The sequence below is a fragment of the Coenobita brevimanus genome, chromosome 60 (assembly GCF_032717465.1).
Source record: "Coenobita brevimanus isolate Jiangsu-jjx chromosome 60, ASM3271746v2, whole genome shotgun sequence".
Classification (NCBI taxonomy): domain Eukaryota; kingdom Metazoa; phylum Arthropoda; class Malacostraca; order Decapoda; family Coenobitidae; genus Coenobita; species Coenobita brevimanus.
In genome coordinates, this window is record NC_137013.1 from 40362561 (window position 1) to 40387000 (window position 24440).

The following is a 24440-nucleotide window of genomic DNA, read 5'->3' on the forward strand; positions in this document are numbered from 1 at the left end:
TTTAATATCACAGCTTTCTCAGTATCTCATACTATTTAACAAAAATTTAAGAAAACCTGGCAGATTGGCCCTACAGGCAGCACTGTCAATAAACCCTTCAGTTTGGTAATGTGTTTTTCCTTTTATTCTTCCTGCTTCTGGACAGTTTTATTCAGCTCAGGGGAGACCTCTTGCAGTAATCATTCCAACATGAAGTCTGCCCTAAGGCAAATAAAATTGGCTGGAGACAGCAAGAACAAAATGTGGTAAAATGTTAGATTAAAATGGAATAGATAAAACAAATGTCAAAAAGGTGGCTAAGAACCTGGTAACCTAACAAGTGTTTACTAACCTGTTTTAACTTAGCTGAACATCCATACCGGTACTTTAAAATAATAAAAACTTTTGTATACACAAGATGCACATTATACTGGCTGGTTGAACTGAAACACAGAACAGTCCACTTTATCCTGCACTTAAAATGATAAGATGTGGCTGAGTTTTGCCCATACATAGCCTTCCGGTATAAATGTTTTGCCAACCATATTATAACTTCAGCACTGCATATAGAAATGATCAATGAAGTTTACCTTTAGCCTTCTGGCTGATTATTAGTCTTATCCTGGGCAATCTTAAAACTCCAGGGGGTAAAAGATAACGATCATTAGCGGGATAAGTGCATTCACATTACTCAAACCAACATAATATTCCTGGCTTTTCAGACTATTCTAAAAGTCTAAGTTCTAGGCTAACGGCTATAATCAACACACATCTTACTTAGAGACAGTAATATAAAAAGAATATGTGCGAATATATGCATAAAACAATTCAAATTTTAAAATCTGAATACTTTCGTCTTGGAGGCGGCCATGAAGAACCAACAGTCATCTGATTACATTAATATTATACCATATTTTGCTGGTTACTTCAGGATACATAAGCATCAACTAATAACTGATACTATTCTCACACTATTACTTACTTGAAATTGTGTCAAAGGCTGAGTCAAAGTGAAGACATGAAGCCTTGACGTGAAGGCGGGGACCCACGTCAGTTCAGTTCAGTTCAAAACAGACAGCGGGAGTGACGTCACAACCAACACATGACACTGTCCGAATGTCTTACTGTTTATTCTCGGGAGATTGCGCTTATCCAAATAAAGCTAACTTATATTTAAGATTTCACACACCTATTTCTATCTCAAGTTCAATATAACAGCGTGACGACGTGAACATAATAAAGCTATTAATCATGCTGGAGTAAATATTAAGGCATAGATTTCTTTTCAATAAAATGCTTGTATCATGATCTATAATTTTCAATTAGAAATATATGTATCATAAAGACTTGAATACTTAACATTTAGGGTCATATTTTCGTATTCACAACCTTTTACAGTAAATATTTCAATTCAAACAGAGCGAGAGAATACGGACGTCGATGACCCATGTTTCGTCTGCAGGACAACAACATCACGTCCGTTGTGTCTCCTGCCGACCGAAGTAACAACCTTATCATTCCCGATTTTGCAGGTTGGACAAGGACGCGACACTTCACCACGGATAACTCTCATACAACTACACAGTCTTTTCAAACGGTACGTCAATGCTGTAAATTAAACAGCTTACCTCAACTCGCTCGATATCAGGAGGTCCATGCTAAGGCTGCATCCATCTCTTTTGTAGTATGTGATGAGGTGCAGTTTAACATGCACTATAGCTTGTTACCGGAGATTAATCTGGGCAGCCTGTGATGCTTCTTACAACCATGAGGAGCAAACTGAAAATCTTTGGGTCACTTTGTGATAAACTGTCGGCAAGCAGGGCCCTGATTTATTAGGGGGTTCCGTTTGTAGGTGGGGCATTTCGGTAAAATTATTGGCCGCCGCTCAGGGCCGGTAAAGTGCGGTGGAAACCAGCGTATGCACGCACTCATAACTCACCAGATCTGGCTGCGACAAGACCATCTTCTGACCAAAATTTCAGAAAAAAAAAAAAAATGTACCGTACTGCCATTATTACTGAGTTGCGGTGGTAAGTGTTTGTACCAGTACTCAAAGTTTTTGTCATTGAAAGAACTATCCATTGGCAAACAGAAAATAATGAATTTTATTAGGGGTTGGAACGAAAACAGAACAGGCATTTCTTTCACTTGTGCCAAGTGTGGTTTTTTACTAATTAGGCTGAAGTGCAGTGGAGCAGGGTTTGGCACTATAGTGCCCCAAATTTTCCCACTCATATGAAACTGTTGTGAAAGGGAAGACTACCGTAATCTGTTAGCTAAAATAATTTATCCAAAGTTGGATAAAAGTCTAGATAGCAAAAATTAAATTTGTCATCAGGCTTAGTGTGCAGTGGGACATTTGATAGTAAATAATTATAAGGTGTTTTTTGTATAATTTTCTCAGTAATTTGTAATTTTTGGTTAATATCCTACTTGCTGCTAGTCAGAGAACTTTCTGATTCTATTTAAATTATTCCTGCATGATGAATTGATCTGTTTCCTGGACCCTGTTTAACTCCATCCTTAAGTAAGAAAAAGTCATTATGTTGGTGATTAATATAATCATCTAGTAGTGGAATGAAACAGATAAAAACACATTGTTGTCATGAGGCTATAAGACCCTTGAACTAAAGGAAATAGAAAACATGAAATTTATAAAGTGAAATGACACAGTCTTTTTTCACAGGTTGGTTCAGAACTATTGGTTCCTGCAATGAGAGGATTATGGTGGCCAGTTGCCCATCAGCTGTTAAATCAAAATTCAGTCATTACTCTCGCACGCAGATTCTTCCCTGAGCGTAAGTTGCTAAGTACAGTAGCTACCAGTATATTGTTACGGTATTGTGCAGTGAGTGACATGAATGGGAGAGGGACACGGAGGATGAGATGGAAAGATGGAGTATATGATTGTGTGGGGAAGGGAGGTATGGAAGTTGACAGTCTTATCAGTAATGGCAATGTAAAAGATCAGTATGGTGTCTGCCATATAGAATACATGTTCCATTAATACTGATATTGCAAACACCTATTATATTTCTAAATTTGTTTTACACACCAGCCTCTAAAAATGGCCACAGAGAAGATGCAAGTACAGCACAGTAATTACCATAATACTAACACAGTGAATAGTTTCGTATTTGGCATGGATGCTGGCATAGTACGATTCTCCCCCCCCCCCCAATGTGTCCAACTCAGGGCATAGGCTTCACACCCCATTACCAAGGCCCAGTAGTCTTCCTACATCCATACACCTCCACCGCTCGCTGGTGCAGTGGTAACGCTCTCGCTTGCCAACTGGTGGACGTGAGTTCGCGCCTCGCTCAGGTTGCGAAAAGTTTCACTGACGAAGTGGGTGGTTACTGTCCCCCTTGAGCAAGGGAACGGGTGTGTGCGTGTGTGAAGGTCACAGCCTTGCCCTTAGGTCGGACTATATGAGCTCTCAGCTCCCTTCCGGGAGGGTAAAAAGCTGACGATCACGACCATCAAGTGATCCTGACCGACCCGGTGACCGACCCGGTGAATTACATGCCACCACTTCGGTGCTAACACCCACCGTCAATACTGAATTCATGCTGGGGCTATCTCATACAGGACTGGTGTATTGGTATTAAAGTGGAATCTCCTAATTCGTGGCCTAATGAGACTGGGCACATGCCCAGTTTTGAGAATTTTGTGATTTGGAAATACTGTAACTAATCTTATGGGAAAAATTACTTATGAGTCTGTCATTTTGGAAAAGCTGCCCCCTTTACACTCAAACCAACATCAGACTCTTAACAACCTGGAAAGAAATTAGTAAAGTACAGTATTTAATGACACACACACACACACACACACCATAGCATAACAGATGTTCTAAAACTCATTGGGAAACCTTCAGTTTCGAAGTTAGTCTCAGATTATGTATAATTTCAGCAAATTACTGATCTTGCAAACTGTTGCATGATGTTTCCACATATTATGAATTTGGTGTTTAGAAATGCGGATTTTAGGAGTCCACATATTATGAATTTGGTGTTTAGAAATGTGCGTTTTAGGAGATTCCACTGAATAGTAAAGTAACTGTCCATTGGCTTGAATTTGGTGGTGTAAGAGCTTTGAGCAAATTTTGTGAATTTTCCTCATAAATCCAGTATCTCTTCATGGCTTTGTTTATTGATGCTGCAGTGTTACCATAAGAGGGTATGTTTTTTTTTTGTTTTTTTTTCCCCAGAAGTTTTGTTTCACTATTTTCCATTTCCCAGAGTACATTATGGTAATAAAGGTACCAAACTGCATTCTTTCACTTTATTATATTTTACAGTCTTTACTCATCATTCATTCATTCGTTGCCAAACACCATGTATCCCAAACGGGGTGACCAACGGCTTAGAGTTAATTGTTTTACAGGGAGGGGCACTAATCCTCCACCAACCCCACTTGACACGTAGTCTTTACTCAGCTATAGTAAAAGCTCTTTAATAATGATATTTAGAACAGCTCCCATAACAATGCACAATTCTTTCAGCTGCAAAACGTTTCTTCAAAAATGTAACGGTGGCTGGCAGCAGCAGCTTGTATGAAATTAATTTAGATCACCGTAAACTGAAGACACCTGGTGGGAACATAGTACAGGTAACAGATTAAGTTTTGCACATATAACAGTTTACTGTACCCTATGTATCATACTCAGCATTTGTACTTGTATGTACAACAGTAAATATGTTTTACTGAAATATGCCTTTATAATGACGTTTGTTTCTGTATTCATTCTTACTATACCGTAGTATGTGAAAGTCACTAACCTTTTATCATTTTTAAGTTCTGTTTTTCTGTTCTTTACTAAAACAGTGAAATCTTGAAAAAACAAGTGAATGGTCTTTTGAGGGGCACACCTGTAATTACAGTACAGTATAATGTATGTCAGCATATAAGAGTTCATGCAATAATGAATAATACAGTATTTTGGAAATACTGTACTGTACATGTACTTTAGTTTGACTGCCAAAACATTTTGCTTCCTTATCATTTTCTTATGCAACACAGAAGTTCATTAACAGAACTATCATTATCAGTTCTTAAACTTGTTACTTTCTTGATGTACCATATTTTATCAGCTTTATGGTAACATACTGTATATAACTCTCCACAGATACCAAACTATGGCTTGGCATTGGCTGTTGCAAATGAGTGGTCAGCTGTGAGTAAGACTATTAAGCCCAGTCTCATGCATTTGGTGAGTCAGTGTGCCTTTTAGTTTTTGGTGTTGGGTAATGTATTGTTATCCAAGGTAGGAAAACTTTATGCATGATTGCTTAAGAAATTAGAAATTTAATCATGACACAAGGAAAGAAAGTAGCTGGTGCTATGAAGGCCTTGATAGGAAACAGGCTTAAGTGTTGCAGCTCCATGAGGCTTACATGAAGGAGTGTTAGTACCAGCTTTAACATATGGATGTTAGACTATGGTGTGACATGAAAATGAAAAGTCAAGAATGAGAGCAGTGGAGATGGGACTGCTGAGGAATGTATGTGGAGTACAGAGAGTCAATGGGATACGAAATAATGTGATTCGTGAAAGATGCGGAGTGAGGAAGTCTGTGGACACCAGAATTGAAGAGAGTGTACTGAGATGGTATGGTCATATGGAGAGAATGGATAACAATAGAGTGGTGAAACAGGTATATCTGAGCAAATTTGAAGGAGTGAGAAGGCGAGATAGGCCAAGGAGAAGGTGGAGGGATATGGTGGATGAGTGTGTGAGGAAGAGAGGTATGGAAGTCGGTGAGGCTAGGGGACTGACAAGAGATCGAGCTGGCTGGATGAATGTTGTGAGAAGTGCATGATCAGGGATTTGGCATCCCACTTTAACGTGACAGCATTTTAATTGACTCTGTTGGATATGTTTATGTGAAACTACAGAATGTGGTGAAAGTTTTGTGGTGTATCAGATAGAGCCAGGATTCTGGGGGCTTGAATGATTAATGAATGGAAGCATGGCCTATTGGATTGGGCAAACTTGGGCTGTCTGGACATTGCTGCTCCTCACCCTGCCCTAGGATGGGAAGGGAGGTCCGGATGATGATGACGATGACATTCACTCATTCATTCATCATCTAATCCAGTGTTGTCCCATGAGGAGTGTAGGAGCCCCGGGCTAGGCAAGTTGGTTCTGACATTTAAGATGAGTGACCAGCCTCACTCATCCTTGAGTTGTCTTTGTGTGAGCTTTAATAAACCCCAACCACCCCTTGGATATAAACCTGCACTAGCTATGTCCGACTGAAGTGCCTTAATTTGCCCACTAAACCACCAGGTGCCATTATTTGGTTATATGGTTACCACCCAGTGTAGTAAATGGTTTCCTGGTGTACAGGAAACCATTTGGCTTGTCACTCAGTGTAGAGTCACCCGTAGACAGAAGGAAGAGGAAAGAATGAGGGAAAGAAAGACAGAAGAGGAAGGATGGAAAGAAGGAAGGAAGAGAGGAAAAGGCAGGCACCCGAAAGCAGCACTACATCAAGTGAGTGGATGGTGAGCGCTCCCACCAACCTCTGTATATTGGATACAATATCGTAAATGATACTCGGATGTGTAGGCACCTACATTAACCTGTGGTTTTGGTATGGTATGATTGTTAATGGTCAGGACTACAAGTGGAAATTGGACTGTTACAGAATTTATGTAGTGTGTGGAGTTGATGGGATAAGAATGTGTCATTAATGAAAGATGTGGAGTAAGGAAGATTATTGTAAATAAGGTAGAAGAGAGTGTACTGTACTTTGATCGTATGGTCATGTGGATGAATGGACATAGACAGGATGCTGAAATTAGTATGTGTGAATGAATGTGAGTACGTTTAAGTACTTGGGTAGTGTGATGAGTAAGGATGGAGGTTTGGAGGGTGAAGTGCTGGAAAGGGTACAGCAGGGAAGAAGGTTGCTGGTTCTTTGAAAGCAGTGATAAGAAACAGGGAAGTGAGCATGGAAGTGAAAAAGTTACTACATGACAGTATTGTGATACCAACTCTAATGTACGGAAGTGAAGCTTGGACGTTGTTGGAAGGACACGAGTCAAGAGTGAGAGCAGTGGAAATGAGTTATTTAAGAGGAGCCTGTGGAGTCACATGGAGAGACAGGCTGACGAATGAGGATATAAAGGAGCGTTGTGGTGTTGATGTGGATGTGATAGGAAGCGTTATGAGGAACATACTGAGGTGGTTTGGCCATGTGGAGAGGATGGAGGGTAAAAGACTGACGAAGAGAGTGTATGTGAGTGAGGTGGAGGGGGAAAGAGGGAGGGGGAGGCCGAGGATGAGATGGAGGGATGGGGTGGAGAGGTATATGAGAGAGGGGGGTGTGAGTTGGGAGCAGGGCAGTGAAATGGCGGGGGACAGGGCGACTTGGAGGCGATTTGTTTGTGGCCACCCCAAACGGGATTGAGGCATCTGGCAATAGATAGATAGATAGAATGAATTTGATTGTGGTAGGTGGGGGCGCTCACTATCCACTCACTTGTTGTAGTGCTGCTCTGGGTGTCTGCCTTTTCCTTTCTTCCATCCTTCCTCTTCTGTCTTTTCTTCCTTCAATTTTTGCTCTTTCTTCTACCTACAGGTGACTTTACACTCCCTCTTCTGTCTTTCTTTCCTTCATTATTTTCACTTTCTTCTGCCTGTGGGTGACTACACTAAGTGACAAGCCAAATAGTTTCCTGTACACTAGGAAATAATTTACTGTGCTGGGTGGTAACCATATAACCAAATTATGGTGCCTGGCAGTTTAGTGGGTAATTAAATGTGCTCCAATCAGATTGAGCCTGTGTAGGTTTATATCCAAGGGATGGTTGGGGTTTATTGCTCACATACTGCCACTCATGGATGAGTGACACTTGTCACTCTCATCTTAAATGTCAGGACCAACTTGCCTAGCCCCAGGTTCCTACGCTCCTCTATGGGGCGAGATGGGATTGGATGATGGATGAATGAATCTGAAGGTGGGAGGAGGTGTCGTACGCCAAAGTGGATAGCTTCGGTAAACTTTTTAGAAAGTGAAGTATGGAGGTTGATGAGGCATGGGAACTGGTGGAGAAGTGATTGAATGAGGTATGTACAAAGAGGCACATGACAGGGATCTGGGACTTTTTTTTTTTTTTTTTTTTTTTTTTTTTTTTTTTAACGTGATAGCAGATTGACAAGTCAGGAGTCCTGGGCTAAACATTATGTTGATGATACTGTGGTCTATTTCACTGGGCATACCATTGATAGTTTTCCTTCTCTGCACTTTCTCTTTTCTCATTTTTGGATCCTTCCTGACCCTTCTGTAGATGGGAAAAAGTGTCAGGATGATGATGATCATAATGAGTGATGTGGTTGCTGTGGCATCAAGCTCATCTGGATGTGAATCAAGTGGACTACAGGGTGAAGTTTGCCATCTCCTGCAGTCCACCATCCTTTTCTTTGGGGATAGGAGGGAGCTGAGGATAGATTGCTTACCCTGGCATTAGAGCCATTTGCTCATATTGGTGTCACCTTCTAAAGGTGTCCCAGACTGGCACTTTGAGTGTAATAAATTGCAGAGATGGCTTTGTGTATGGGTATTTTTGTGGATGAGCTGTCTCTTCCTGCTCCTTCTGTTTCATTTTAAAACTTGATTTTTTTTTTTCTTTTCCTGATCCTTCCAGACTGGATTGACATACACCGTCATTGACAACCCCAGTCGAGTGACCAAATGGGATATTGCTGCAAAGATTTTAGATTACCTTGACACTGATACAGTCCTCTTTAGGGATGATGTGAGTAGAAATTCATTCACCAAGTCCTTTTCATTCCAATGAAATACTTTTCATTTATGCATGCCCATTTCAGATGGTTTTATTCAGTCAAGGAGGAGTTTTTTGACTTGGACAAGTTGGATATCGTCATAATTGTTCCTTTCACTATGACACATTAATTATTTTTCGAGTTAAATAAAATTGTCCTGTAGCAAGAACAGACGAGGAAAATGTCATCAGATTCAAGGGGTTAAGTCCACAGTAAATTAGAAAATGTTCCCTGTTGAAGTTCCTCTGCTACCTATATGGTAAATCTGATTTGCCATTTCACCCTTGTTAAAGCATAAGTTTTATGAAATAATTGGTGATATTATTTTGAGATGGATGTAGTGGTTGTAACTTAGATGTCTTGCTTGATGAGTGAGTGGGTTGCACTAAATGGCTTTTATAATTAGGCATGTCTGATAGTCTCCTGCTTTATCATTTTTCTTTTCTTGTAACTGGAGTCTGCCTGTCCCACTGTAACATTGAGGGGGAAAAAAATTATAATAGCAAATCCCTGTAATGCCATGTAAAGCTCAGGAAGGTAACATATTCCATCTCTGTGTAATGTTAGTATAAGTACCAAATATTATGCTAAATGACTAGATGCTGCCGTGGATGTCTGATCTTCTAGTGGTTAGAGTGCCCCAATCAGAGTGACAGTCTTGCTTAGGTTCAGTTCCCAAGAGATGGTTTAAGCTTATTGATCATAGCTGTATAATGTTGCAAAGAGTACCAAGGGGAGTAAGCTGGTCATCTACCCTTAAACATACTGGATTCTTGTAGCCTAGCCTAGGTTCCCTGCACTTCAAAGGTGGTGAAATGGGATTGGCTGTTACTGTTTTTATCGTAATACATAACAGTTTTACCCACTGAGGATGCCAATTTCCACCAAACAGACCCCAGAGGAATTAAAGGAGTTGCAGGCACAAGAGTGGGATCCAATTCTGGAGTGGTTTAATGAGAAGTTTGGGACTGACCTCAAACCTAGCAGTGGGGTCCTGGGTGCAGAGATTGCAGTGGAAACAAAGGAGACTGTGAGACGTTACCTCCTCTCCTATGACATCTGGGCTGCAAATGGTCAGTTTGGAGAGGGTGAAAGTTCATTATAGTTTTATAGTAATAGGTAAAGATGTTTGTTTGTTGAATCATCATCATCATCATCATATGGACCTCCTTTCCCACCTTAGGGCAGGGTGAAGAGTAGCAATGTCCAGACAGCCTAAGTTTGCCCAGTTCAATTGGCCATGCTTCCATTCACTCATCATTCAAGTCCACAAAATCTGATAGGCCAAAAAAAAATTCACCACATTCTTTAGCTTGAAGATATCACATAATGATATGCTGAAAATCCCTGAAAATATTAGTTAGACAGTTGCTTATAAGCCCAAATTATGTTATCTTTTCAGTCCTTTTTTCCCTTATAGTCATCAGTAATTTGCAGAAGTGCCTTATATAATATTTTCCATCATTATCTATTATTTAGCCTTGTTTTATATTCATCAATAAAATTACATCACCCTACCATGGGGTGAGAAAGGTCTACATGATGATGATGAAATTACAGAATAATTGCTCATAATATTTCCATCATTACATATACCAGTAGTATATAAAATATATCATCTAACATCCCACACATATAACAAGGACTGCCTGTGTTTTTTTTGCATTGTAACAAAAGTAGTAATGGGATAACTGTGTTAATACTATAAGAATTTTGACAGTTTGTGAATGTTGTCAAAACTCTGTTCATGTCTAGTAATAAATTTCATCATCATCTGTTCCACTCTTGAATGAGGTGAGGTAAAAAAAAAAAAGCCCAACTGATTGGGCCACTGTCATTCACATACCATTTTTTTTTAAATATAAAATAATAGTGGTTGGTGGAGGCACTCACCATCCACTCACTCAATGTAGTGCTGCTCTTGGATGCCTGCCCTTTTCTTCCTTCCTTCTGTCTTTCCTTTCCTCTTCCTACTGTCTATGGGTGACTCTGCACTGAGTGACAAGCCAAATGATTTCCTGTACACCAGGAAACCATTTACTACGCTGGGTGGTAACCATATAACCAGATTACAGTGCCTGGTGTTTTAGTGGGTAATTAAGGCGCTCCATTTGGATTGAGCCAGTGCAGGTTTATATCCAAGGGTGGTTGGGGTTTATTGTTCACACAGTGCCACTCAGGGATGAGTGAGGCTGGTCACCTTCATCTTAAATGTCAGGACCAATTTGCCTAACCATGGGCCTCTACACTCTTCATGGGGCAGCACTGGATTAGATGATGAATGAGTGAATGAACACTTTAAACCAGATAAACTTGCTTCTCATTAAAATTCTTGCTTCTACCCTGTTTTTTTAACAGTATTATGCAACTAATACTAAACGTGTTGATTATTGCTATATATAACTCTTCCAGTTCTAAAAGTTTATCCAGTGATTAGAACCATAAAGATTCCAAGAATAAAGAATACAGCACATCATTGGATTCAAGAGATTAAGCCGTTATACTGTACTATACCAGTACCCATTTTATTCCAACTTGGCCTAAATTTGCCACCTCTCCATCGTGAATGCAGGGTTGTAATAACAGATTAACACAGTAGTAGAATATGATGATCAATCAATCAATCAATCATTTCCTGTGGCACCCTCGGGGATGCATAGGGCCTCCATGAACTCACACCACCACATCCTATCTTGTGCTAACTCCTCAAGATCTCCCCAACACTCATCTCCAGCTTCCCGTCTCATTGTCCTCACCCACGTCTCTTTTGGCCTTCCTCTACGTCTCCTACCAAGTGCCACCCACCCTGGTGTACCTCGTACTATTCCCTGTCTCCTATACACATGTCCTAGCCACTTCCATCGTGAGAATCTAACATATTCATCGATCGGCTGCACTCCCGTTATTTCTCTAATTCTACTATTTGGTATCCTTTCCCACCACTTAACTCCTAATATTCTTCTGAGTGCTTTATTTTCAAACACCAAGAATTTATTTTCCATAGTCACTGTGCTGTACCAAGACTCGTGTCCATAAATTAAGATACTCCTAACCATTACCTTATAAAGTTTGATTTTTGTATGCACAGAGAAATTGTTATTATTCCAAATATTTTTAAGCATTCCCATTGCCTGATTAGCCTTCTTTAACCTTTCCTCGAATTCAAAGTTCAAAGAACCATCCTTGGCTAAATAAGTACCTAAATATTTAAACCTATCAACTTGCTTTACAACCATACCTCCAATTACACATTCCTGCGCATTTTCCATATTCATATTGATTATTTCAGTTTTTCCACAATTAATAACCAAACCCACCTTGCGACTTTCACTCACCAAACAGTCCAACACTCTCTGCATCTCTTCTGGCCCATCACAAATCAAAACTATATCATCTGCATAATCTAAATCCAAAAGTTTCCTGTTCTCTCCCCAAAGTATACCTGCACCGGTTTCTGTTCCAACGCGTTTCATAATGTAATCAATGACCAATATAAATAGTAAAGGCGATAGAACACCACCTTGAATTACTCCGGACTTGACTTCAAACAAATCACTCAGACAACCATCAACCATCACTTTACAAAATGTGTCCTCATGCATGTTCATAATGACCCTCACAAACTCCTCTGGTATTCCATAATGTCTCATGATCTTCTCCATAGTCTCTCTCGAAACACTATCAAAAGCCTTTTCAAAATCAACAAAACAAAGACTTAACGGTACTCTCATTTCATTAACTTGCTGCATCATGATGAAGTACTAGAATATCATGAAGTGTTATGGAAGGTGTAGAGCTGCAGTATTGTCTTTCTGCCACTCAGCATTGTGAAAATGAGCTGCAAAATGACAAAAACCTTGGCCAATTTAAGGTGAATATAATAAAATATTTGCACTAATGATCATTTAACACATGTTCTTGGTTAGGGTTGCTGTATGGCACTGAAGCCCTCAAGTCTGTCATTTTGACCATCGCAGCAGCTGAGCGTAGGATCTCAGCAGTCAAGGCAGTGGAGCTTTCTCGATTGGAAACCATTTTTCAGGTGATATATTGATTTACCTATAGTTCACGTTTGCTTAAATGTCATTTTTATCATTCTGGCGTATCAAACTTCAATATAATCAGACAATTCAAACCTGCCAAACTTTCTTCTTGCATCAGACCTTCCTCATGCAGTTCTGTAATAAGAATTCAGATAGAATGAAAACTCTACTAAGTCAGACTATTTCCTCTAAATATAGTTTTATAGTGAGGTTTTACTCTGAGTTTTATTATGTTGAAATATATCTATTTAGTATGTGGTTGTACTGTATTAAACTAGCATTACCTGGAATTTGTGTTATCTTGACACATGGATAATAACCAGAATAGACCCATAAATCCAAGTGTAGATGTAATGCTATACCAGAACGTCTCTCTCTTTCTCTTGTAGACATCACGCTGGGGGTCAGTGGAATGGGGTCATGACTTGGAACGTTATGATGCACAAGCCAGATTCTCTGCAGCGCTGCTGTTCACTCACTTCAACACCTGGCAGGCTAGCGTTAGACACAAATCAAAGCAGAAATGAATCATCTACTGTTATATTTGATAACATTAAGTGCTGTTGAACTGTACTATAATTTGTATTGATTTGTTGATACATAATACTGTATTTATGTATTAGCTAAATTTAAATACATTTAAATTGCTCAGTAGGATCTTTATTATGGCTGCCTAATTTTTTTCTTCCCCTTAAGCTTATGAAAAGACCTTTGGTAGGGGATGACAGGAAACAGTCTCAGTAAATCCCTTTAGTCTGATGAATCTCATTATCATTATTGGTAATTATCACAGTATTGTTCTTGCTAATTCCAAACATACTTTATTAGGTCTTCAGACATCTATGAATGGATGGAAAAAAAAAAAAAAAATTGCATTTAGGTTGAAAAAGAACTGCAGTCAACCTTTTATTGATTAAAAATATACGGTAGTAACCATAACAATTCAGATTCTGTACTGATAACTAAGATCTCTAACTGTAACTGACTCATAAGGGACACAGAATATACTTAAAAAATACAGCACTTACTAGTAATTGCCTACAGGACTCAAAATACACTGTATATCTATAACTTCTACATAACTGCATATGTGCGATGGAAATATAATCAGTAGTACAACAAACCATATACAGTTGTGACACCTTGAAGTAGGGGTTGCATATGTACACAACAAATAGTTTACTTCATAATATTCTAAACTATTATGGCAATGTGAACAGTCCGCAGCGATGCAAGGCTGATGTCAAGGTAGAATAGTGATGACAAAATTGCTGACACTCTTAAAGCAAGAAATCTTATGCAGTATTTGTAGTGTAAGTCAGTAAACAAGCGATAATCTTTCTGGTAAGTATAATTTGCAAGGAGAGCACCAAAAAAGTTGTCAGAAAGGAGAGGAGGACAGGAAGAAATAATTAATAACATGAATTTCAAAGGGAAGAAAATTTCTGCTTGACCAAACATGCATGGGCAGTATTTTGTAGATAGGACACAATTACAAACACACATTAACTAATTCTCTCAGAATACATATCCAGTAAGTACTATTTCAGAAAGATCCAACTTGCAACTGTTGTCTTTTCTGTGCTGCTAAGAATTCTCATGTGTGGATATTAAAATTTGGTCCTTCACAGCCTTTGCCCAAGTCTCTCGTGTAATTTAATAACAGACTGGAATTAAGAGTATCAATGTTATGTGGTACTGGTGTATAAATACTGCTTTGTTATACAGTAATCCAGGATCCCCAACCACCTCTACCACAATCACCACCACTCTCTTTGTCATTTATCTCACTCAGATTATTTTCCTACCTCTACTTTTATAATAAGTATTTCACTATAATCATGAAAACACATTGTTACAACCTGAATATTATCTTCCACACACCAACAGTTATAAAAGTATGAAAAAAATAAGCATATTAGAGTGTGGGCATGAAGAAGCATGGAATCCCTAAAAGATTATGGCTGGAACATAGGCAATCCTCACTATAAGCAATGGATGTGTTCTAAATTATCGCATTCTTTCTATGCAACTGGTGCTGTTTATGTGGGGAAACTATGAAATCAGCTTGAAACTGGCACTAATAACTCAGAGGAATTAGAAAATATGTTTCAGTTACCAAGAGAACATTAATCAACAATTTAACTTTAGTTTTTCTTGACTGCAAACCCTACCCTTCAATGTTGGGACTGAGTAGCCTAACCTCAGGCCTCTATCTTCTTGATGGGTGAAAAAAGGACTAGATATGCAAAAGGGTGCAAAAATGAACATCAAAAAAAGGCGACAATGAGGCTTACTATAGTCTGACGTACAGCTTGCAGGCAATGGGAAAGGCCATCCTGTGTGATATCACACATGCTGCAACAATATACTCTCGGAGGAAGACTGGCATACTGAAGTTTTTACATTAATTTCCGGTCAAAGAGAACTGATTAACTGTAAACCTGAAAAGCTGTAATATGGTATTTGTAAATAACCTGAATACTGTACAACAAATCAACCCCTACTTTAAGGGACACTTACCAACAATGATGACCATGTGAACAGTCCAGTCTCTGGGGAAAAGATTATCAAATAAGAAGCATTAACTCCCTCAGTCTGATGACATATTTTTCATTTTATTCTTGCTATCTCTCAGCATGAGACTTTTGAACTCCTGGGGTTAAATACATAGCTTTTATTTACCTCTTCAATACAAGAGGTCTCTCCTAAGCTGAACAGAAGTATCTGAGAGTAACAAGCATTAGCTATGAAAAATGCATCATAGGACTGAATGGCTGAAAAGATTTTAGTGTTACCAGGAGATTTAGGTAAAGGAACCAGACATGTGAAGAAAAAAAAAAAAAAAAAAAAAAAAAAATGTAAATGACTTTCTGGCACCAATATTGTATTCCAACGGGGTTTCAGAAACCCAATATAGTAAGCTAAATGTAAGTCACAATCATAGCTAAATTAAGTCACTCAAAGTACATGACTGGACTGATGCTTAACCCTTTCACTGCTATGGATTAATTATTATTATTATTATTTTTTAGGGGGTGACTACTGCCAAACCATTTTCTTCAATTAAAGGAAATACTCAGTAGTCAAATGGTTAAGCAAGAATTCAAAAGAACACATTTAAGATTCTGACAATACATAAAAGAATACTGTAATTACACTATATTATATATGGCTAAACTATTTTAAAGAAGACCAACTGTTTTGATACCTTTTGTTGCTGATTATTTACAAGGCAGAGTAGTGGTTAAACTGCTTGCTGACATGCTATAGTAAGGATATGCTTTGTGCTCATTAAAGCTTTTTTGTGGGGGCTGGAGGGGAGTTGGAGGGATGAAGGTACTGGAATGGCAAGGAGATAAATACACATGAAAAACAGTAATTAGTTGCCTGAAAAGAGAAGTGGGAACAAGATTACCGAGGGTGGCTGAAACAGTACAGATACTTATAAGGAAAGGTATGAATAAAGCAAGCAAGTGTTTGAGGATATACTGTATAAGGAAAAATATGCCACTAGAATATAGGTAGTCCTCATTATAAGCTTGAGATATTCTTCAAAATATCACAACTTTTTCTTTTTGACTGATACAGTAAATTAGGGGGTAACTATACTCCTTTCACCTTCGCTTGAGTTAGATTTCATTCATTTACAACTAATTCACAAAGCTTGATAGCAAAATAAGATGCTACTTCAGTTTACACACTTTCCATGGCACTTCTTTGTGACTAGCATCATATCTAGTGCTATTCCGTTGTTACAACTGAGCATTCAAGAAGGAGAGATGTCAATTTTAGACCAAGTTTGCATAAAAACAGAATAGCAAATAAGATTTATAGCTAGAGATGAAGCCTACAAGAACTCTCTCCCCCTGAACATTAAAAAAGGGCAACTTATAATGAGGACTTGTTAATTCCAGAAGTGATGGGGAAAGAGAAGAGGTGGAGCACTGATACTCTCAACTACATAGCATTTGTTCCATATCTAAGTAATATATATATATATATAAACTTCATCCAACAAAACAACTGCAGAATTGTAAAGAAGACTGCTCTTCATTTCCAAACAGTGATAGCTACATTTATCACATCATTGCACTAGTATTTCATATCCTATACTACTAATCCTATCATTATGTGGACAAGCATGGTGAAAATGGTATGGTAAGCTGGCCTTGATGAATAAGTCAAATGGCAGCTATATTCAACCAGTAAGTCCTCATTGTATGTCAGGGATGTGCTCAAAATTATGACAATTTTCACACAACTACAGTACATTTGCTCTAACTAGGCTGAAATTTTCATATATTTGCAGCTTATGTCCTTTAGTTTCATGGCAAAACAAACAATAATGTGGCCTTGCTGCCTTTTCATAGCACTTCTTCAGGACTGGCATCATATTTTAGTGCTAATCTCTTGTTTTGTCTCAGCATTCACTATGAAGAGATTGCAATTTTACATCCAGCTAAACTGAACAGAGTATAATACTCTATACTGGGGGAACAACAGTAAATCAGCTTTGTCGGTAGCAATGTCAGTCTTTTTGGAATATACTGAGGACTTAACTGCAAAAAAAATAATTACACACGGCAACATATAATGAGGACTTACAGTACTGGCAGCAAACTTATACTCTGTGAAGTACTGGAACACCTCTAAAATTACATTTAGCCTCTCATGGTTACTCCTTTATATTTGATTGCAGCTAACTCCAGATGATTTTATTCTGATGAGTAAGTCACAGGAGACTGTGTTAATACTGTCTCCGGTAATCCTCAAATGGTTGGGATAACTCCAGCTACCTCAAGATTGTATTATGCAGCTGAGAGTAATGTCAAAGGAATCTGAGGGGGCTAAAGAATTTTCCATTATATTCCCAGCTCATCATTGGTACAGAACTGCATTAGATGAAATCTGTAACACAAAAAGTAAGAGCATTGTACTGCAACACTGAAGCTGTTACTACAGTATTCTTTGGTTCAGACTGTCTTATCTCCAGTTAATATACCACAATGCAAAGATTACATGAAGCTGAATGACTGCCTTGTGGACAACAATACTGTAATTATTCATCTTTCATATTTTTCTTAAGATAGGCCATATGTATTAATGACAGATAAAGAATATATTACAGATTAAAGTCTGCTACAATAAATAAACTATGATAATCTAATCTCAAATAAATACTGTATGGTTAACTTATCAAGACATAAACTTACAGTAAGTATTAATGACATAATCAGGTTTCATAACAATTAAAAATACCTCTGTGGCTGCACTGGCAAGTTTAGCAATGGCTGGTGCTTAGGTAGACAAGTGGTTTACACAATCAGCAGAAAATTAACCCTCTCATAGTTGGGCCAACTCTAGTACAGTACTCTATTCCAGTTTACACCAGTTTCATTCAGCTGAGTGAGTCATAAAAGCCTGAGTGCGTTAATACTGTCACCACCAACTCTCATGGCTGGGACAACTCTTGTACCCCTGTAGCTTATGCCGTATGATTTTATTCAGCTGACAGAGTTCAGAAGTCTGAAAGTGTTACTTCCAGTTGAATGCCCAGTTTTCGGTGAACATGTGTAAATAAAGGCTCTAACAACCAACAACCCACAATCCTAGGACCCGAGAAAAAACACTTCAATCCAAGAGTCCTATACAGTATAATGCCCCATGATGCATGCTAACCCTTCAGTGTGATTATGGCTTCCTATTTTCATTATTTCTACTGCATAAATATATGGATTGTTTAATTACTCCCTGAATGCCAAATAAGCCAACATCAGCTGAAAGTAAACCAAACCAAATTATTTTTTTCAAAACAAATCAAGCACAATTAAGCAACAGGAGACTTCTCAATGTGAAAGATGACAAATGAATGATACTAAGTGACACCAGAAAATGTGTAAGAAAAGATTTATCAAAGCTATCTCTACCTGTTTTCCTGAATTCATATATGCATCAACATCTTTGAGATACACATATTCATACCATCACAGCTTTTAGCTCACTAATAGAACACTTGGAAGCTGGAACAAGAAACATATCACAGTATAGTACTTTTTAAAGGTGCATCATTCCTAGTGCCTGAACAATGCAATTATTAAGAAGTACTTTACAAATTACAATAGAAGCTTCTGTTGGTTGTCTGCCCAGTATTACTACTGCATAATATTAAAGGGGTAAGTGACTTGTTAAGGCTGTGCATAAGCAACCACTAAGAAAAACAGTAGGTTATTATGGTTACTTCTATTGTGCAGAGACGGATGATTAAAAACAAGGTGCAAGCTATAATTGTCTAATTATAAACTACCTGTTCCTGCAACTACCTTCATCCTAGAAATGCAGTGGAATGAGAGGCAATGAATTACTCTACATAGCCCCTCTGAAAACCTACATTAATTATAAATGCAGCAGTAGTGTAAATAAGTACATGCAGTTTCATTAAAACTTCTTCATTAAAATATCTTCCAGCTACAGTCTCACTATAGTAGTGCTCTGCATTTTCTTTTTTAAATTTACTTTTAACACACTACCTTCAACACTCACAACATATCAAATAAAATTTTGCCATGACTCCTAGTACAGTATTATAAAAATATACCAGTACACCATACTGTACCTGTCATTTGCAAATATGTTTACATACTGGCAAAATATTTCAAATTAAATTAATGTCCTTAGAAAATACATTAAAGATCATATACACAAAAAGAGAAAAGCATATCTGACATGACAGTGAAGTAAATCAGATACAGTATATTTACTTCCTTAAAAACATACAGGCAGGAACTTTCAAAAGCCATATACTATATACACGTTCAGTATAATAAAGCAAATATCAGATTCCATAAATAATTCTTTCATTCCTCAGAAAATGTTAGTCAAGAATATCCACAAACACAATGGTAAAACCATACTGACAGCATAACCTGATATGGCTGGATGATTTTTAAACTCCAGCCAAGGTTGTCCAAATGCATTATAATGAACCTATATTTAAAGGTATGCACCCTACTGATATTAACCTTCTGGCTACAAATTAACTACTTTGTATTTTATTTAAACTGATGTCAGATGATTCTGCTATGCTTAACAGAAAACTATGACACCAAAAATGCAAAAAACTGGGGTAATTAATGTTCTGGCCAAAAATGAAAGGAATCTATCTCATTCCAGCTTACAACAGACAACATTATATTACCTTGCCTAAAAGAAAGAGTTAAATACTATATCGATGCAGAAAAGAATATTTGCCTTTGTCTGCTACCCTGGTTAGAAACAGACTATGCTATCAGAGCACAATACAATTGCTGCTGTTCTAGAGTCGTGTGAATTTAGGGCTGACATACATACTTTTTTTTTTTCTTGTGGTGAATATACTGTGGCACACTAGTAACATTAACCCCTTGTCTCTGAGAAGCAAAATTTTCATTATTATTATTTTTTTTTCCCAGATACATCCAAATGATAAGCTTTAGAGAGCCTGTTTGTAGTGATTGAACTAGTCTTCATTAACTCTAAAACCCAATTTCTCCAAAGATGATTGAAATTGTCTTGCATGTGGCATGGACAAAATTGGAGAGGGTGCTCAAGCAGCACAACAACATTGTATCCAAGCTTTGACCCTGAATCTTAATCTTACGTCTAACTAATCTGCACCAAAATACAATATCTTTTTCCCATCCCCACACATAATGAATAAGTGAATTATGATCCAAATCAAGCATCAACGAGATTATATTGCACCCTGAACTTTAAACCGATAATTGATCTGTGACCACTGATCAATCTGCATCAAAACCAAATTATTTCTTCAAGATGCAAAAAAAATTTAAGTGATAGTTTTTCATTCTAATCTGATCAGGCATCAATGAGATATTTTGTTAACATGCATATATACAGACACATACAGATAAATCCTGTGCACAGGAACTGACTCGATCATAATAGCTATTTTTCTTTGTCACTAATGAAAAAAATATCATTGAAGTGAAGGGGTTAAAGTGGTACACTAATGTCCCACAGCACACCAGGAGCAAAGCACTACACAATAGGGGTAAATTTTAATTGTAACATTCTCGTACAGTTACAACAGTCCCTGTTCCACATCAGGTAAGAGTTCCAAAATACTGCAACTTTTTCCAATACAACTGAAGCTGTAACTGGAGGAAACTGGTAAATCACCTTCATTAAGAAAGTTTTCTGTAACTAGTAAGAACTAAAGAGCATAAAATTATCATCATAAAAGGTGACTTATAATGACGACTTACTGTATGCATCAGAGTCACTAAAAATAAACCTGATCAAGCCACAGTACAAAACTACGTTAATATTTCAACTGAACTTTGTTCAAAGTTACTCAATCGGTCTTTTTATTTTCTATGTACAATGAAGCTCTGCCACTTCAAAACACTATCATTCAGACATCTTGCCAGTTTTCTTAAAGCTACTAAAAACAAGTTATGGTCTTGAACACAGCAAGAGATATGAATGATGACTTCTTCCTGGGCTACACAAAAGACGCAGAAGTGTGGCTGTACCACAACTTTCAACACAATACTGGTGGTTAATAGATTACCAAACAGATTAGTACTATGATGTTCCAATAAGCTCTAAAATTATTTGTGATGTTGATCTGCCAAAACCAATTTCTCCAGTGAAGATGACTGATGACACCTGTGGTTAAGGGTGTGCACCTCCACTCAGCTCTTTACCTGCCCCTACACTCTTGTGCGCGTCTTGATTTATTGATGATGGCTGCTGAAAAATCGTATAATCCTTCAGGCTTGATGGATACTGTTTGGTTAATAGTTCCTAATAGTTCCAATTATCCCTAAATGTGTGAGCTAAATATAAGTGCACTATTCTACATACTGTATAACTGCCTGACACTGTAATTGATGAACTCTGAGTATCCATACCAGATGAAATGGTGTTGATGGATGGCAAACTATGAACCATTTCACATTAAAAATGACTTTGTAAGTTGCTAATCCTGAAGCATTTTTTTTTTTTTTTTTCTCACTTTACCCTGACCTAAAACTACCATCTCTCCATTTCGAATGCTAAGCAGTGACAAGATATTAACAAGAGAATATGCAGCTACTGCAGTCAATAAGAAGTGTTAAGGAAAAGGATGTTGTGCCATAGTACTGGCTTGTTCTGCTAGTGATCTCAGTGAAATACAATAAAAGGATGACAACCTCTGCCAAATTAAAGTGAAAAGACTAGTAAATAGTTGTGGATATCTAAAAGTGAATTCAAACAAAAGAAATGACTGTAGAGAAAGAAAGCAGAATAGACTCCTGCCACCTGCAGATTATTTACTTGTGATTTTTGGTTACTTGTGATTGGATTGCAGCAACTTTACTGCATATTCAGCAGTGGATCCAGCAATTAATACAAGGGGAGGTAGGGGTGCTCCAGCATTTTCTTACCTGCCACAAAGACTCATTATGTTCATACAAAAAACAAACTGAAACTACTTTTTCCTTTCAGTTATTTTTGCCTACTTACTGAGACTTCTGTAACAGCTGTCTGTACTATTCATAAAAAAAAAAAAGGGGGGGGAGGGGGGAAGGACAGGGAAGTAATGGCACAACTTCTAAAGGAGAGAGGTCCAGACTCCTTGGACCTCCCCTCTCTGGATGTGCAACTGATGTTTTTACCTCATTATGGTTTCCAAACATCACGTACCACCTTCTGCCGAGGCTGGTAATGCACTTTCATTACTGTATGCAATTTATGGACTCGGGATGATTTTTACATGATTTTCTCTACGTTACGGGATTGGGAGTCAGTAAGATATTCAAAGGTTTGTTTATTCCCACTGGTGCCTTGAGCTTAACCCTTACAAATACTGATGGTTTACAGAAGCAGGAACTGCCACCCGGTGTGTACTGGACTGCTAGGCCTCAGGGAAAGGACTGTCTAGTCTGTGTCCTGGCTCAGGAGGAAAAAGGTATTGTACAATGGTGAAATTATAGGGGAAAAAAAAGTTCGAAACTGAGAATATGAGAAGTGAGTTGAAAAGTGACTGCAGACACTGTAACTAGGTATGTCAGTATGGGCTGTATGGGTATGGGTCTGATAGTGCTGCTGTCTTGACTGTAAGAGTAGGAGTCTAGGTGTCAATGAGTAAATCAAGACTTTTAAGAAGAAAACACCATTAGACCAGATGGACATCTCGTTACCCAGTATAGCTCAGCTGACAGTGCAGTCCAAGTCTCCCTCTTGTGGGAAGCAATTAAGTGTGGCAGCGACAGCACGGATCATGTAAGACATTGTGCCATACGACCCTGAGGGAGCACTGTCATAGAAGTGAAGGCAGATGTACGCTGCCCCGCCACATGACAGACCCCCACCTACACCTGGCTCACGCTTCTCCCTCGCACAGCACAGTGTCGCATCACCATCCTGCTGTTTCTGTAAGTGGCACATGTGAACAAGTGAAAAACTGTCTCCATTAACTCCTCAAGTCTAAGCACAAAAGGGTCATGAAACAATCTCCATTAACCACTTAACCTCTTCACTCCAGTGACATATTTATTACTGTGCATCTTGCCACAAGCCTTCATTCAGCTTGGAGGAGACTTTTGAACTAAAGCAGCTTTCATTACAATCTGTGCAAGACATCTCCCCTCAGCTGAATAAAGTTATTTGGGGGTGGTCTGATTAATATTGAAGACACCATTGGATTTCAGTGGTTTAGCCTGGAGTCTGGAAGGGTTACAATCTCTGCTGTATTAAGCTTAGTAGTCTGATTATTTCTCTTTCAGTTTATTCTGGCTAATGCCATACAATTTCATCAGCTTAGATCAATTTTTATCCTAGGGGTCAAGGAGTTAATGACTTCTTATCAGAGTAGTATATATATGATACAGTACATGGAATATTTATTTGTAAGATTTCATCCATTCACCCATCCATCCAATTTTTGACTGCCACATTATTAGTGCTAGATCCCAGAGATAGGATACTTAGTTCAGAAATTTTAGAGGCCAGCCATTCATTCCCAAGAGGCATTATGTGATCAATTAACTCCAACCACCTACATGATTAACACCTATAAGGGTCACAACTGGCTGAAGCACCCAAACTCCATAAACCACCTGGCATCTAGGTGTTGGTTGTGCAGTTACCAATCACTTATGTCACTCAGTGCAGATTCACCTCAAGACAACAATGAGCTGAGTAAATGTTGGTACATCCCCTCCCCCCAAAAAAAGTGCAGCAATTAGCAGAGGAGACAATGCTGACATTTGAGAGTTTACCTGATCTGAGAGGAAAATGTTATTTGCAACATGTACAATGTCCTGAGCAGACACTATATCCCCAAGGTGCTCAGTGTTGTGGTACTCTCCCACCAGTGACAACACCATCAGAGCCTGGAAAGAAGCCATTGGAAAAGAGCCATTTACTCACCAATATCATTAACCACTTTCATTTACCTTAATAATAAACAAGAAGAACTATAAGACTTACAAGACTGTATGATAATACTGCTCTTCAAAACACATGATCAACAATAGCTCTCAAATTTTCTTTACAGAGTCTGTTATGTAGAACTGTATACTACAGTTTAAAAATACAGGCAATAATTTTAAGGTGTGTACCACTTCC

The 24440-nt window shown here is 38.2% G+C and overlaps 2 protein-coding genes across 2 annotated transcripts in view; one reads left to right on the forward strand and one right to left on the reverse strand.

Moving 5' to 3' along the window:
* Positions 1-1426: 1426 nt before the first annotated feature.
* l(2)k14505 (ATP synthase mitochondrial F1 complex assembly factor 2 homolog l(2)k14505) lies at positions 1427-13389 on the forward strand. The gene is made up of 8 exons (XM_080275173.1): positions 1427-1576; positions 2669-2780; positions 4490-4596; positions 5114-5197; positions 8640-8750; positions 9671-9851; positions 12705-12820; positions 13211-13389. Exons 1-8 carry the CDS (start codon positions 1427-1429, stop codon positions 13346-13348), a joined length of 999 nt encoding a protein of 332 aa, XP_080131299.1. The 3' UTR covers positions 13349-13389.
* A 7464-nt stretch (positions 13390-20853) lies between these two features.
* The window catches only part of LOC145403244 (putative phosphorylase b kinase regulatory subunit alpha), a 114981-nt gene continuing 111394 nt past the window's right edge, over positions 20854-24440 (reverse strand). The window contains exons 26-28 of the mRNA XM_080275059.1: positions 24092-24205; positions 23012-23243; positions 20854-21575 (exon numbers count right to left, since the gene is read on the reverse strand). Coding sequence (XP_080131185.1) covers positions 23022-23243; positions 24092-24205 — 336 coding nt within the window. The 3' untranslated portion in view covers positions 20854-21575; positions 23012-23021. The remainder of the gene's footprint in view (positions 21576-23011; positions 23244-24091; positions 24206-24440) is intronic.